The 17,144-nt window shown below is 44.3% G+C and overlaps 1 protein-coding gene across 1 annotated transcript in view; it reads right to left on the reverse strand.

Annotated features, from left to right (window-relative positions):
- The window catches only part of LOC145356556 (ran GTPase-activating protein 1-like), a 389,212-nt gene that overhangs the window by 6,414 nt on the left and 365,654 nt on the right, over positions 1-17,144 (reverse strand). Inside the window, exons 8-11 of the mRNA XM_080209327.1 lie at positions 11,292-11,410; positions 7,278-7,577; positions 5,393-5,493; positions 4,626-4,693 (exon numbers count right to left, since the gene is read on the reverse strand). Of these exons, the coding sequence (XP_080065453.1) occupies positions 4,626-4,693; positions 5,393-5,493; positions 7,278-7,577; positions 11,292-11,410 (588 nt within the window). The remainder of the gene's footprint in view (positions 1-4,625; positions 4,694-5,392; positions 5,494-7,277; positions 7,578-11,291; positions 11,411-17,144) is intronic.

Below are 17,144 nucleotides of genomic sequence, written 5' to 3' on the forward strand. Positions count from 1 at the left end.
CCTTTGCGATTCTTCTTTCGGTATCTCCTCATCACATTTTGCACAATTGTGAAATTGAGATGTACGGGGTCACTGATGTCTGGCAGAGAGGCACAAGGTGGTATTTAACAACCAAAAGAGAAAATGCTGGAAAATCTCAGCAGGTCTGGCATCATCTATAAGGGGAGAAAAGAGCTGATGTTTCGATGACCCTTTATCAAAGCTGGTATTTAGTAAGTTGATTCTAATAACAGGGTGATCAATCTCTAACCCAAGCCTTATGTCAGCTGACAAGGGCTCACTTGCACTGCCCAGCAACTTGGGAGGAAGCCATTATACTTAGCGATAGCTGAAAATAGCCCAGGCGTTAGTACTGTACAAATCTTTAGTCACACACTGACCTGGCATTACATGTCTGCATTACAATTTACCAGCGCCAAATGTCAGGTACATACCCCAAATATAGATATCCCAGTATCATAGACATCCCAGTATTATTGATATTTCAATTATTGATATCCCAGTGTCATAGATACCTCCCTTATAAATATCCCAGTATTATAGATAACCCACTGTCATAGATACCCCAGTTATTGATACCCCAGTATTATTGATACCTCGGTTATCGATATTCCAGAATTATAGACATCCTAGTACCATTGATATCCCAGTTATAGATATCCCAGTATTATAGATATCCCGGTAGTGAGCTTACCCTCCTCTACATCAGCCCTAATTATTCATCTTATAAGGCCTCCAACAAGCTGTCCTCCTGTTTAAGCCCCTTTAGGATCGCACTATGTCTTTAGACACTGACAGAACTTAAATTTCTCATGTTGTGAGTGACTGGTTGCCTGTTCATAACGAGCATTAGGATGTGTTCTTCTGATAAAGGTTCGATATAAATGCAAGTTGTCTTTGTGGAAATGATCCAGTCAGATCCCTGCCCAGCACAGCAAATCAGACTGACACAAAAAGAAGGCTCTGTGGTTATGCTGGGGAGTCTCAGTAATTGGTGGGCCATTTACCGCCCCACAAGGCCTGGGCATCCCAGCCTTGCATATTCTGCATCACAGAGCATTTACACTTGTTCACAGCTCCTTGCAGCTAATTGGGAGATTTTTAGACAGTAATTACATTTCCTTTCAAACATTGGACAGAAGGGAAGTTGGAGAGTGCGTCAGGAGTTGGTATGACTCCTGAAAGAGTTGGTTTCTACTCCTGAGTTAAGGAATGTCAGGCAGCTCACATTAAAACAGTAATGCAGGGATGGCCAGCTAGGACTTATTGTCATTCCTGCTGGTTGCTTATATACAGTTATAGAACATAAGAACATAAGAAATAGGAGCAGGAGTAGGCCATCTAGCCCTTCAAGCCTGCCCCGCCATTCAATAAGATCATGGCTGATCTGAAGTGGATCAGTTCCACTTTCCCGCTTTCTCCCCATAACCCTTAATCCCCTTGCCTACCAAAAACCAATCTTCCCGCGTCTTAAATATATTTAGTGAGGCAGCCTCCACCGCTTCAACGGGCAGAGAATTCCAGAGATTCACCACCCTTTGAGTGAAGAAGTTCCTCCTCAACTCCGTTCTAAACCACGCCCCCCTTTATCTTGAGGCTGTGCCCTGTAGTCCTGCTGTCCTTTCTGAGCGGGAAGAACCTCTCCACTTCTACCCTATCCATCCCCGTCATCATCTTATACGTCTCAATAAGATCCCCCCTCATCCTTCTAAACTCCAAGTTTTAGAAGTGATATATTTCCAACTACAACTTACAACAGCTCATTTCAGCTATTTGTCCAAAATCCAGAAGGGTCGGGGTAGCCGGATGGCAGAGTGATGTGGTTTTTGGGGAGGTTGCTGGGCAATATCTTAAATAGGGGCCATAAATATAAAGTGGTCAAGAATACATCCAACAGGGAATACAGGAGAAACATCTTTACCCAGCGAGTGGTGAGAACTCTCCTTGCTACTCAGGCAGTGGCTGGGGTGATTAGTGTAGGTATATCCATTAGAGAGGTTGGATAAGCACTGAAGGGAGAAAGGAACAGAAGGATAGAGATAGGGTGAGATGGAGCAGGGTGGAAGGAGTCTCTTGAACACTCGTACAGACCAGTTGGGCCAAATGTTTTCCTGCTGTAGACTCTGCTGTGGTGGCTGGCTGTGTTTTTCTCCCCGTACATTCTCAGTATTTCTGACTTTGAAGTGGAACATATCCCCAAACCCGAACAATTCCACTCTCCACATTTGTCACTGGATTAGTTATCTATGGCATAATATGGATTGATTTGTATTCGAGTTATCATGTACCTCTCCATGAAGAACATCGACTCCTGATACCCCAAGTAGGGAATCCGCTTTGGAAATTTACTGATGTGAGACTTTGGATCAATGCCAATCTCAGTCAGATTGAATTTCACAGAGATTATTGAGCAAAATGTTCAGTCAGTCAGTCTTCTGTGCAGACAGGTCCACTAATGTTGGTGTTGTAAACCTGTCTTTATCTTGTCTAGTACAGGGTAAGATTGCTTTTTACAATTCCCATAAACTGAACTCACTTTATCTGGACAGCAACATTCACTGACATACTGACTACACAGGTATCATGATGGGGTAAGCAGGCTGGCTTACTGCAGGCCCACATGATAATTGGGGTTGGAATTAAAATGTCAGAAGGAAGTGTTCATTCACCATTAGGCCTTGTGCACTTTATGCAACAGAGAGGGGAGAGCTTTCTGACCTATCTAGCTAGTCTTTATGTGCAGCACTGCATAGGAAGAGAATTGGAGTATCTGATGGGACAATAGAGAAGGTCCTTTTCCTGAACTATTAAATTGAACAGTGTAGAGGGAGCTTTACTCTGTATCTAACCCCGTGCTGTACCTGTCCTGGGAGTGTTTGATGGGGACAGTGTAGAGGGAGCTTTACTCTGTATCTAACCCCGTGCTATACCTGTCCTGGGAGTGTTTGATGGGGACAGTGTAGAGGGAGCTTTACTCTGTATCTAACCCCGTGCTATACCTGTCCTGGGAGTGTTTGATGGGGACAGTGTAGAGGGAGCTTTACTCATGCCTAACCCTGTGATGTAACCGTCCTGGGAGTGTTTGATGGGGACAGTGTAGAGGGAGCTTCACTCTGTATCTAACCCCGTGCTGTACCTGTCCTGGGAGTGTTTGATGGGGTCAGTGTAGAGGGAGCTTTACTCTGTATCTAACCCCGTGCTGTACCTGTCCTGGGAGTGTTTGATGGGGACAGTGTAGAGGGAGCTTCACTCTGTATCTAACCCCGTGCTGTACCTGTCCTGGGAGTGTTTGATGGGGGGACAGTGTAGAGGGAGCTTCACTCTGTATCTAACCCCATGCTGTACCTGTCCTGGGAGATATTTTAAATGGATTAATGATTGGATTAAAATAGTGCATTGAATTCAATGACCAATGTGCAATCTGCGAGGACAAAACCCTTTCTATTTATGACAGCAAGAAAGACTTAGGAAGAATATTTTCCATTTGAAGGGAAAAACTCATTGTGGGAATGAAAGAACAAGGACTATGGGACAACCCTTTCTGCAAACTGTACAGGCCTTACAATATCTAGATTCTCAAAGTGCCCAAGTTCAGTTTCCACCTTCTCCAGCATAGAGTAAGGGACTCACTCGGCTTGTGTTGAAATACCGAGGCGTATCATCAGAGTCAGTGTAGATCTTGGCCTTTTCCCATGCACAAAACGTTTTGCCTTTTCCTGAAACTTCACCTGAGCTGTGTCCTTTGATGGTACTTGCAATAATCCGTCGTCTGCCTTTCTGAAATATGTTCTCTGATACTCTTAGTGTTATCATTGCTGTTCCTTGTCTGTCTGGTGGTGACATTAGAGTTTCTATATCAACTGGGGCCCTTTTACACCTGATTTACACAAGACATTGCTGCCTGCTGTCCCTGTACTTCCTGAGCCTCTTTTCCGCATTCTCAAGTGAAAAGGTTCTCTCAATGGACATTTTAAAGTTCAAATTGGGTTCTGCCAAGAGCTTCTTTTGGGCGGTTGGGTCAATTAAGTCACATACCAATCTTAATTCACAATATTTGGCCAATTTCCATAACCTAGTCAAGAACTCAGTGACAGGTTCCCCAGGAATTCTCTCAGTCATGTTGAAGTGATATCACTGGGGATTACAGGGGGCTTTCAGGTTGTTGGGGGTTTTTATCAGGTCATTAAAAGTATTTGAATCAGGGACATCCAGATAGGTCAGACTTTTTAATCACACTGGAAGTTGGGGCCCGGCATGCCATCAGCAATATCACCTTTTGTTTCTCGTTAGCACAAGAGAAGTAACGTGTGTGCTTAGCGTATTGGGTTCAGTCTTCCCCGCTGGATTCAAGTTTCCCGAAAAGAGGTATAATGGCTTTTTTTTAAAAACCAGAGAAGATTCTTGACTCATGGAGGTTGAGTGGAGAAGACAGCTAGTCATTCAGCCAAATATCAGTTTCCAGTCACCAAGCACCTTTTATTGTGTACCAAGAAAGAGACCACACCCACAGCTCACACTACACAACACCTCGGGATCTACAACACTGGTCCAGATGAAACAGGCCCCCACTGAATGCTCCCTATCAGATAAGCCAGCACTTGCTTAATAAAGCAGCCCATACTCACAGGGAGATCTATTGATGATTCCTCCATGGACTTTGTGGCCATCATAACTCTCCGCGTGAAATTAAAAGCTACAGCGGATAACAGCGGCAATACAACTTCAACTCAAATTAACAGCAGCGCGTCTCCACCCTGTTCACACCTGCACCTTTTAATAACAAACTCTGAGTTACAACCAACATTCAGCTGCCTCTCTGTCCCAGTAAAGGCTTAGATTTTGGTAAAGAGCCTTTTCAATATAATCCAAATGCTACCTTAAGCAGGCTGCCAAATACAGGTGGGCTTCAAACAAAATCTACAAGGTGATGATGTCAGGAAGGAGATAGGTGCTGAGTTAATGTAATGGCTTCAATCAGGCCATTGAGGTTGGCTATTGGAATATGAACTCCCTTATTAAGGAGTCAATTGATGAGCCAATCAGAGGGTCTTTTCCTTGTATTTAACCGGGAATGTCAGTTCCTCTGGTACTCCTGAAGGTAGACTGCTGACTGTGAGCACTCTGTGTTAGAATTGTAAATTAAGGGATTTTGGTGAAGGGACTTCTGCCTTCAAAGACTTATTACTTGATTCATCGTAAGCTATTTGGAGAAAGAATCTGTGGGAATCTTCAGGTTGACTGGAGCTGTATAACACAGAGCCAGTACTGAGTCTTCCCAGTTCCTCTACTTTCTGCCTCATCTCTGTGGGTACAGAGATTGGCCAATGTCACCTCACATCTCCCGCTAGCTGAGGCAGGACACGGGAAGAGGAGGTGGAATACCGGAATATACCTTCTGTCCATCGATGGCAGGGATCTTCAAAGCTGAAGAGCACAAATAAATCATACTGCTCTTTGAAAGCATTCACCCTGTCTTTGCCTGTCACCAAACAGCTGTGTAACATGATGAGTTGAACAGGTGATGCAGCAACAGATGCCACAAAGCAGTGATTATCAGCAGCAACCATTTATTTACCGCAAAAGATCTTCTGAAAAATCATAGGCTAGATGACAAGCAACCTATAAAGTCATTCTATTTGTCAATTAATTGTTCTATAATATCGATCCAGGAAGTGTTGTTTTTATTTGCTTCTTTTTCCTCTTTTACAAAATAATTAGTTACTTCTTTCCTCAACTTAGTCTAAAATCAGAGCCAGGCACCCAAGCTTAATATCATTGTGCTTATTTTTGGGCCTAAAATAGATGCAACAAGACCAAATTTAGCCTGGCTTGGGCCTCCAGGGGCACTTGCACTGCTTCTAAACTGCTCAGGGCCTTTTGAAAAGCTGTCATGGTGACTGCCTGAAATAATCTGAACTGAAGTTCATCATGGGATTGGAGAATTTATGGCACTGATGGAAGCCATTCCGCATTCCGGGTGGAATCTTCCCAGAATTTGGTTTCACTTAGAAAACCGGCGTGTAACTCTCCAGCTGCACAGCCGAGTTTCACTCCAGATTCTCTGGCACTCTGTACACCAAGAAACTGGGTCGTAGTTTTTGGTGACACTCTGGTGGAGTGGAGTCTGAGAGGCTCCACAGAGATTGGGGCACCATTTTTAAAAGGTCCCCCATGGGACTCCACAGAGGGCTCAGGCTGGCACCAGCAGGGCAATGCCAGGATGTCAGGTGACAGTGTTAGGGCACTGCTGAGGCATGTCCCTCTCCCCCCAGGGGCTATCCTTCTCTTTGCACCCTGCCTCCTGTGGGTTCTGTTTGACTGCTTCAAGTTTGCAGACACATGAGGGATGAATATTCATGAGGAGATGATACTGCGGGGAAGCCCTATAATGATATGTAAATTTGTTATAGTTAATTGAAATGAGGTTTCCACCTTCATTACATCACAGTTAAAGGGTTTGGAAAGTTGGGAAATGAGATCTCGCTGACGAGAAACTCATTCCCTGACACTAGTGAGGTTTTGGGCCTGTGTCACCATTTATGCTGATGGCCAACATGAGCTCAAAATCACCCCCACTGTGTCCATGCCTGGGGGATAAAGAGTTATCCAGCCTCATCCCACTTTCCATCCCATCTGTCTCAAAGCCCGGTAGGTTACGGCAATTTAAGTATATATCCAAGTAGTTTGTAAATGTGATGAGTGTTTCCTTCATTACCAGCTACTAATGGGCAGCACGGTGGCACAGTGGTTAGCACTGCCGTCTCATAGCTCCAAGGAGCCGGGTTTGATTCTTGGCTTGGGTCACTGTCTGTGTGGAGCTTGCATGTTCTCCCCGTGTCTGTGTGGGTTTCCTCCCGCAATCCGAGAGACGTGCTGGTTAGGTGTATTGGCCATGCTAAAATTCTCCCCTGTGTATCTGAACAGCTGCTGGAGTCTGGTGACTAGGGGATTTTCACAGTATCTTCATTGCATTATTAATGTAAGCCTACTTGTGACTAATAAATAAATGTGATGTGGAGATGCTGGCATTGGGCTGGAGTGGGCACAGTAATAAAGTCTCACAACACCAGGTTAGAGTCCATCAGGTTTATTTGGTAGCACGAGCTTTCAGAGCAGCACCTGTTGGACTTTAAGCTGGTGTTGTGAGACTTCTTACAATAAACTTTAGTTTAAAACTAAACATTCAGGTGGTGAGTTCAGACCTGGGTCATTAGATTGGTTTCACTCTCCCGGTGGGTCCTGTTGCCCTGATTGGGTGAGCAGCATCTACATCCCACCCTTCATTGGACAGTGGGCCCGGGGGTGTCCAGTCGGACCAATCTTGCTGCCGGCAAGTGCAGACTCCTGACCCCCATTCCATTGCCATGTCACAATCCTGGACCCCGTAATAACATCCTGCAACTTCAGGTGACCGTACACTGGTTTTCGTCTCAGTGACGTTACGAAAAGAGGTTTCTTTAGTTGGGGTCCTGATCAGTTCTTCCTGAACTCGATGCTGTCTCACAAAGCCATTCACAGCTGGGCAGCTCATGTGGAAGTGGTCAATTTGCCTGGTATAATAATCAGGGTACGGGTACCTGAACAGTTGTGCGTGCAAACTGTTAACTGAGAATGATAACTGAGTCAGTGTGAGCATTGAGAGTGAGGTACAGTAACAGGTACTTTAACAAAATGACTGTCAGCTTGTCAGAGTTAGCCTAAAGGTTCATTCTGCTGATTGGCAGGCAGCACTGACTCCATCAGAGATGGCAATTTACAGAGCTAAATGACACTTACCTACAGAAGCAGACAACAATCATGTGGGACACAGCTTCTTCCTTTAATATTTCTGCCACTTGTCTCCGCTTTCCAGTTTGCCATTTTTAAAGCATTACATGGAAATTAATTGGGGTCACTGACTGAGCTTCCTCTTGCATCCTCCAGGCATAGGGTGTATTTCCAGGGACACATAAGGTATCTTCAAAGTCGGATAAGCCCCATGGTAATCTCCCTATGCCATGTGTAGTACCCCCTGGGCCATTGCCTACCAGACACTGGGTCCTGAAGCCTTGAAGATTCTTATCTTCCTCTCTGGCCTTGCCTCTCTCTGCCTCTGCAATCTCCTCCAATCCTACAGCACTTCAAGATATCTGCACTCCTCCAATTCTGGCTTCCAGCACATTCCAGTTTATAATAATTCCATCACTGTTCGCTATACCTTCAGCTGCCTGGGCCCTATGTACTGGAACTCCCTCCCTAAATCTCTCCACCTCTCTAACTCACTTCCTTCTTTGAGCTACTTCTGGAAACGTGCCTCTTTGAACACATTTTTTCACACCAGATTAATTTCCTTCTTTAGCTTGATGCTCATTTTGATCAGTCAGACTTTTGTGAAGCACTTTGGACATTTTCTGTTATATAAATGCAGATGTTGTTAACTCTCATTCTTTATCCTCAGTTATCTTGCGGAGCTCCTGTTCAATTTGTAAATCTCTCATTAATGATCAGATCAAGGGGAAGTGTTTCAGCTAACAGGGGTCAATAATGCATCATTTTTATTGCAGTGACCAGGTACCCAATCTGGACACCTCAAAAACCTCTGGGTTCACAGTGTAATGTGTCCAAAATCGGGCTGAAAGGACAACTAACAGTTCCTTAGCAGATGGTTCTGGTGTTTGGAGGTCAATCACCTCAACTCCAGGACGTCTCTGCAGGAGTTCCTCAGGGCAGTGTCCTCGGCCCAATCATCTTCAGCTGCTTCATCAATGACCTTCCTTCCGTCAGAAGGTCAGGAGTGGGGATGTTCGCCGATGATTGCACAATGTTCAGCACCATTCACGACTCCTCACATACTGAATCAGTCCATGTCCAAATGCAGCGAAATCTGGACAATATCCAGGCCTGGGCTGAGACGTGACAAATAACATTTGCACCACACAAGTGTCAGGCCATAACCATCTCGATGGTGATGGTCATGAGTTTGGAAGGTACTGCCTAAGGAACCTTTGAGTTCTTTCAGTGCATCTTGTAGATGGTACATGGCTGCCACTGTTTGTTGGTGATGGAGGGATCGATTCTTTTAGAAGTGGGGCTGCTTTGTCCTGGATGGTCCTGGAATGAAGGACACAGCCTCAGGATAAAGGGGGGGCGGTTTAGAACGGAGTTGAGGAGGAACTTCTTCACTCAAAGGGTGGTGAATCTCTGGGATTCTCTGCCCGTTGAAGTGGTGGAGGCTACCTTGCTAAATATATTTAAGACACGGGTAGATAGGTTTCTGATAGACAGGGGAATTAAGGGTTTTGGGGAGAAAGCGGGAAAGTGGAACTGAGCCACAACAGATCAGCCATGATCTTATTGAATGGCGGGGCAGGCTCGAAGGGCTAGATGGCCTACTCCTGCTCCTATTTCTTATGTTCTTATGTTCTTATCTCCAATAAGAGAGGACTGAACTAACCATTGCCCTGATACATTCAATGGATTTATCATCATTGAATCTCTCACTATTCTGGGGGGTTACTTTTGATTGGAAACTGAACTGGATTCACCGTATAAATTCTGTAGCTACCAGAGCAGGCCAGAGGCTGAGGGTCTACAGCAACTAATTCACCTCTTGACTGCCAAAACCTGTCCACCATCTACAAGGCACAAGTCAGGAGTTAAATGGACTACTCACAACTTGCCTGGATGGGTACAGCTCCACAGCTCCAACAACATTTGAGAACATCAGCACCATCCAGGACAAAGCAGCCCCACTTCTAAAAGAATCGATCCCTCCATCACCAACAAACAGTGGCAGCCATGTACCATCTACAAGATGCACTGAAAGAACTCAAAGGTTCCTTAGGCAGTACCTTCCAAACCCATGACCACCACCATCAAGAAGGATAAGAGCAGCAGGTACCTGGGAACATCACCACCTTGGAGGTTTCCTCCAAGTCACTCATCATCCTGATTTGGAAATATATCGCCATTCCTTCACTGTTGCAGGGTCAAAATCCTGGAATTCTCTCCCTAAGTGAGTATCGACATCTCAGGGACTGCAGTGGTTTAAGGAGGCAGCTCACGACCACCTTCTCAAGGGCAACTAGGGATGGGCAATAAATGCTGGTGTTACGAGCAATGCCCACATCCCGTAAAATGAAAAAAAATTATTTAACTTTCGAAAACTTGATAGAAGAAAAATAACACACAGTTTTCGCTAAGACTTGACTTTCCTGCAGATGTCAAATGTCCTTTAATAGAAAGATTCCACACTATTGTAAAGTCATGAACAGCACTGTGGATATCTAGATTCCCACTGGGACTACACTCAGACAGCTAACTTATTTAACTTGTGACCTTTCATTTTCCCAAAAGCTAAGTCCCACAGTCTGTCAGAATTCACATGTCTGCATGCGAGAGACTATTTATCTCTATCGTCCTCACACAGACTCCACTGTGGGGATGTTTTATTTTGCAAAAACATTGCCGGTAAAAACAGTGTTATAGTAAATGGTTCAGAGCTCCTGATTGTGTGGAGAGCAGGCAACAGTTTGAGTCAACCTTTGACTCATAGAAAGTCCAAATTGAATTGGAAACCCAGGAAATGAATTATACATCAAAAGAGAAGCATGTATTTGGCAAGTTCAACTCCCCATCAGCCAAACACAGCACAAGTGGAATTCTCCAGTCTCAAGTAAAACACTAATAAGATCATGGGTGCATCTTGAACTAGTCACTAACTTTAGCAACACTATCTTCACACTGTTAACCAAAGATATTAAAGGATGGATAAATGGAGTTGGATCACAGATCAACCAAGATCTGAATTGGCTAAATGGCTCCTCCTGTTCTTCTGTCTTCATGTCTATTCTTTTGTGAAAGTGAATGATCAGCAGGAAATGTACCTACTTATGGTTTAATATCATGTTAGAGGATAGAGTGGAGTAGTGTGCGGGACAGTATTCCCATCTCTTCAGAGATTCCCATATTTACTAAGAGCATTGCTCCCACAGTGAGGAATAGCATGGAATTTTCAAGATCATTTTGCCATAAGAATCTTCAGCCACTCTGGAAACTCTGGAAAGGGGATTGAAAAGTTCAGAGGAAACTGGGCTCCAGAAATATCCACTCAAGGGTGCCCTTTGAGAGAAGTGCACCTTTGTTCTCTGGTTATACTGCTGGTTTTGTGTCAATGCAATGCACAGACAGTATTGCGTTCTTACATAATGCAATCAAATTGGATCTATTATGCTGAGTTCAGACAGAGCTGCAGGGCAGTTGTGATCAGTCATGGTACAGGTGCACTGTCCGAAAATCATTCAACATCAAACAGCCCAAATAAGCACTCACCATTTAAATCGACTTTCTGCAGGTGCTCCTTGGATGCCAGGGCCTTGACCACCTCATTCGCTGCTTCTTTCTTTATTTCCCCATAGGAAAGATTCAGCTCCTATTCAATACACAGGAAATTCAGGTCACTACCTGGGGGAGAAATTAGTTCACTTTCCTGAGCTGCTCATTCATGGTTTTTATAATATTCTGGTTGCTCTGTGATTGTCTACTGGATTTTCATAAATCCATAAGTTCATAAGATATAGGAGCAGAATTAGGCCATTTGCTCTACCATTTGATCATGGCTGATATGCTCCTCATTCCCATTTTTCTGCCTTCTCCCCATAACCCTTCAACCAATTACCAATTAAAAATCTGTCTAGCTCCTTTTTGCAGCATTAACTTCACTCTTTAAATTGCTGTACTCTATTTCACGAAAGGAATGTATTTTAACCGAAGAACTCATCATGCCCTTCCTTAGCCAAACCTCACCTGCTCAGTGCTTCTCCCAACACCTTCAGTGATGATGGCCAGATAACACTCTATCTGCCTCATACCTTACCACTGTTACCAGTGAGTGCCAGGGGTATGCCCGCTTGACTAAGCACCCCTGTCCCATAAGGCCATTGTTGGAGTGTTGATTGTGGAAATAATTTATGCCCATGCCCATGTGCCTCCCTTATCAAATCCATGCTATGGTGGTTAAAGTCAGTTTGGAACATTTCCTGCTCTGCCATTTACATCCTGGTCCCAATTTCTAAAGGTTTTCTGCTTAAGTTGGGAAATAGGCCCCCACGGTGCATTGCTCCATTTGGGTCTTGTATATTTGAAAATGGAACACCGGTAAAACGGGGAAAATAAGTGCTAAGAAATAAGTTCAGTTCTGAACTGGCTAGGGAAATGACTGTCCATACTAGCAAAATAAAAGGAAATCTGCCAAGTTTCTCCTTAATTACAAACAGAATTGAGTAACACAAGCACAGGTTCCACAGAGTTTTTTTTGCCTTTATCCTTCTAACTGGAAGGATGCAGTGATGTTGGAGCTGGTGAGGACTTTCAGCTATACTCCTGGTTTATGCCGAGCTGTCTTTCACACCCTGTTTACTTGGGCAGCTTGATGAGAAGCAGAGTTAGGGAAAACATGATTTCTGTTAATAGACCATTTTCCAAGACCATCCATTGTGTCAGAACAAAAATAGGCCACACAGCCCAAATGATCTAGTCTGGTTTTTATGCTCCCCATGAGCCTTCTTCCACCCTATTAATCTCACCATATTGATATTATATTCCATCTCCCTCAGTTTCCCCTTCGATCCATTTTTACTATTTGCCTCAACTGCTCCACGTTCTACATTCTAACCACTCTCTGGGTGAAGAGACTTGCCCTGACTTTCTCACTGGAAATATGTCACTCAAACTGAGGAAGAGACGATAGGGAGCAAGAACTGAAACTCTTCCTGTAGAGCTAGAGAAAAGTCCTTTCATGTCTCTCTGTACCCCAGTAAAACCAGCAGTCAGCCCCAGAGGGTCAGTAATGGTGGTTAGGAATTAGGTCAAGTGTATGGGAGGAGGAAAGGTAGTGTGAAGAGAGACAAGATTACATTGGAATCTTCTAGAATACCAATTGTTATAAACTCAAAAAGTACAATGTTTCTTGCACTATGAGCAAGATTCTCATCCACAGTCACCCTCCTGCCAGTGGCATTCCAGCCAAAACTCCATCCCCGTCAGTAACACCAGAGAATCCCAGTCGCCAATCGGGATGAAGGGTTTTGGCACCTGTCTTTATTGGAACTGAACATAACATGGCTGCCTCCAGTCACATGACTACAGCATGCCCAGAAAGGAACTTTAATACATGACTGCTTTTCAATCCAAACACCAATTCTGTCCAAAACTTGATGAGAATCATTGTTCCTTATAGCGTAAGGAGCATTTACACAGGTCAGTACTTGGTTAATATGAAACCAAAGCCATTTTCCTCACCACCCTGCCCTTGTCCATCGATATATCAGCTGAGAAACAGACAGTGCAATGCCAGACCTCCAGCTTGGACTGACAACTATGAAATGTGTGTACTTAAGCCAACTGTCTCTTTGCCAGTCTGTCCCTAATAAGCAGATAGTAAAGGCATCACTTGTCCACACTGCTGGATAATTGTAATGAGTCAGGGGAAGAGAGACACTTTCAAAGGATCAACCATAAAAGGGTTGTGGACTGTCTGCATCCAAATACACTTCAGGCCATACACCAGCCAGGATTCCGATTTAGATGTTTATTTTGCAAAGCTCCCTGGATCACTGCAATCATCACACAATTCATGATGTGTAATCCCTGGTATGTAGTTCTGTAGTGGATTTTTACTTAGCCTGATGTGGGAGATTTCTAACCAGTTAATAAAGTTTTTATACAGAAAACATTAAGACACTGACAGGACTACCAGCAAAGAGTTAAATGATTCTTGGAACAAGTTAAAAAGCTAACGAGACAATGGTTTACACATATGAAGTAAGAGAATTAATTATGATTTAAAGCATATACGCTGATATTTTAATGTATTTTAAGTGTTGTATGAATCATTGTTCACTTCAGCCAAAAGCAGGTTACCGCAAGGTATGATGGTAAAGGTGAATAGTTCAGAACCAAAGTCCTGGAAACCCTGTAGTTAGCAACATTCATACCAGAAAGTTGCTGATGCGGGAACACATGTTGCAACATGTAAGAATAGGTATATTCACTGTCCAGACTCAGGATTGAAACATGCCCGGACACAGGATCACGTGTCTGTCCAGTTTGGCAATGATCCGGTGGGAACATCCACTTTGACCCCTGTAATAAGCGTATAAGGTAACTAGGCAACAGGGAAGTGACTATAGCCAAGATGGGAGTTAGCGTCCGGATTTAATGGATGAATGAGATGCTGGATGGTAGAATGCAATTGGCTGTGGTGAATGTGAGGGATTATTACTGATATGTCTATACTAAATGTAATTGATTTTAAGCTCATATAAGGCAGGAATGATTAATAAGAAAAATCTGTAATTGATCTGTTTTTGACTGTATCATTCGATTTATTGGACAGATTCTGTCGCTCTATCTCAGGGCTATTTAACCTTTTTGGTAATAAGAACATAAGAACATAAGAAATAGGAGTAGGAGTAGGCCATCTAGCCCTTTGAGCCTGCCCCACCATTCAATAAGATCATGGCTGATCTGTCGTGGCTCAGTTCCACTTTCCCGCCCTCTCCCCATAACCCTTAATCCCCTCTCTTATCAAAAACCTATCAACCCGCTTCTTAAAAATATTTAGCGAGGCAGCCTCCACCACTTCAATGGGCAGAGAATTCCAGAGATTCACCACCCTTTGAGTGAAGAAGTTCCTCCTCAACTCCGTTCTAAACCGCCCCCCCTTTATCTTGAGGCTGTGCCCCCTAGTCCTACTGTCCTTTCTGAGCGGGAAGAGTCTCTCCATCTAATCTCCTTGCAGCTGCTTGTTTTTCTTTGAATAGATGTTACAGAGATATCTGCCTCGTTGTTTAAAGTTAAGACAGTACTGGTTGTCTTGATTTTACCCCACAACACAGCCCCTTCCTTCATTCTGAGTTCTGAACTACTTTAATTGTTCACGTGGCCAGTTGGACCTGTCCTCAGCTCCTCATATTGCATTAACTCTTTCCTGACATGCACATTTTTTGTTTGAATTGCAAGAAACTTTTTCTTCAAATACACACGGCCACATCAACAATGCAACAGATTAGAAATGATCTCAGACTGAAAACTCATTCAAGCTTCTTTTTGGATTTGTGACTTGCCCAGGCCTGTCGAGGCCGTCAGCACACAAACTCCATGCTGCTGCCTTGAAGTGATTGTAGCAATTGGCTATGTGGGGCCTCTGCTACTGGTTAGCCAAGTGCTCAGAATCCCTGCTCCATGTGCTGACAACACTCAGTGCATTTTGCCTGCCTCTCTAAACGGGAGGCTGCGCTGATTAGGAGGCAGTGGCGCTGCCGCCTGCCTATTACTGATACTGGCTGCAAGAGCTAGTGGAACAGGGAAAAGAGAAGAAAGGCTGATAGGGTCATGGATACAGCTTTCGTGAAGGAGGTCAATAGGTTGTGAGTGAAGATAATTATTGCTTCTATGATTGGATATTAATAAAGATGTAAAGGCAAAGTTTTTGCTGATGTCTTTTATTGTAATATACTGGCTAACGGCATGCTGTGATGGGACATTGCAGGTGAATGCAAGGTTGGCATAATGGAGTGATGACGTTGAGGACGGTTCTAAGGAAACCAGGTCTGAGTTGGCACTCATGGGCAACCCCTCTGGAGCAAAGGTACTGAAGAAACATCCTACCTCCCGTCTCCAGATAAAGAACATAAGAACATAAGAACATAAGAAATAGGAGCAGGAGTAGGCCATTTAGCCCTTTGAGCCTGCCCCGCCATTCAATAAGATCATGGCTGATCTGTCGTGGCTCAGTTCCACTTTCCCGCCCTCTCCCCATAACCCTTAATCCCTTCTCTTATCAAAAACCCATCAACCCGCTTCTTAAAAATATTTAGCGAGGCAGCCTCCACCACTTCAACGGGCAGAGAATTCCAGAGATTCACCACCCTTTGAGTGAAGAAGTTCCTCCTCAACTCCGTTCTAAACCGCCTCCCCTTTATCTTGAGGCTGTGCCCCCTAGTCCTACTGTCTTTTTTGAGCGGGAAGAGTCTCTCCACCTCTATCCTATCCATCCCATTCATCATCTTATACGTCTCAATGAGATCTCCCCTCATTCTTCTAAACTCTAACGAGTACAAGCCTAGTTTATTCAGCCTCTCCTCATAGCTCAATCCCCTCAACTCCGGTATCAGCCTAGTAAACCTCCTCTGCACTCCCTCCAGGGCCAAAATATCCTTGCGCAGGTGCGGCGCCCAAAACTGCACACAGTACTCCAGCTGCGGCCTCACCAGTGCCCTATACAGCTGCAGCAAGACCTCCCTACTTTTATATTCAATCCCCCTCGCTATGAAGGCCAGCATCCCATTCGCCTTCCTGACCACCTGCTGCACCTGCAAGCTGGGTTTTTGCGACTCATGCACAAGGACCCCGAGGTCCCTCTGCACCGGGATAAAGATCCCCCTTCCTGCAGCAACTGTCCATCTCTCTCTCTCACGTTGCAGACCCATATCACAGCCTTTGTGTGACCAAGTCACCAAATCCTCTGTCTTAACTGTAAGGATGCAGCAACACCCTCTGTCAAACCCAGCAATTCACCCCAATGCCTTCAAAAACACTCCACAGCACTCAGCAGTTTTTGGTCTAAATTACCTTCCCTCCAAATTAGATGGTTGAACCTTTTTGCACGAATGCGGATTTCCTCAGGCAGCTGAATGCATGTTCTATTGTGAGTGGGCAGTGTTTGTATTCACTGGACCCACATAAAGTCATAGAGTCATAGATGTTTACATGGAAACAAGCCCTTCGGCCCAACTTGTCCATGCCGCCCTTTTTTTTAAACCCCTAAGCTAGTCCCGCATTTGGCCCATATCTCTGCATACCAATCCTACCCATGAAACTGGTTTTTAAAAGACAAAATTGTACCCGCCTCTACCACTACCCCTTGTTCCTGACACTCACCACCGTCTGCGTGAAAAAAATTGCCCCTCTGGACACTTGTAACTCTCCCCTCTCACTTTAAATCTATGCCCTCTAGTTTTAGACTCCTCTACCTTTGGAAAAAAATATTGACTATCAAGCTGATCCATGCCCCTCATTATTTTATAGACCTCTATAATATCACCCCTCAGTCTCCTACACCCCAGAGAAAGAAGTCCCAGTCTATCCAGCCTCTGCTTATAACT

This window comes from Carcharhinus amblyrhynchos, chromosome 21, assembly GCF_965287045.1.
Source record: "Carcharhinus amblyrhynchos chromosome 21, sCarAmb.v2.hapA, whole genome shotgun sequence".
Classification (NCBI taxonomy): Eukaryota; Metazoa; Chordata; class Chondrichthyes; order Carcharhiniformes; family Carcharhinidae; genus Carcharhinus; species Carcharhinus amblyrhynchos.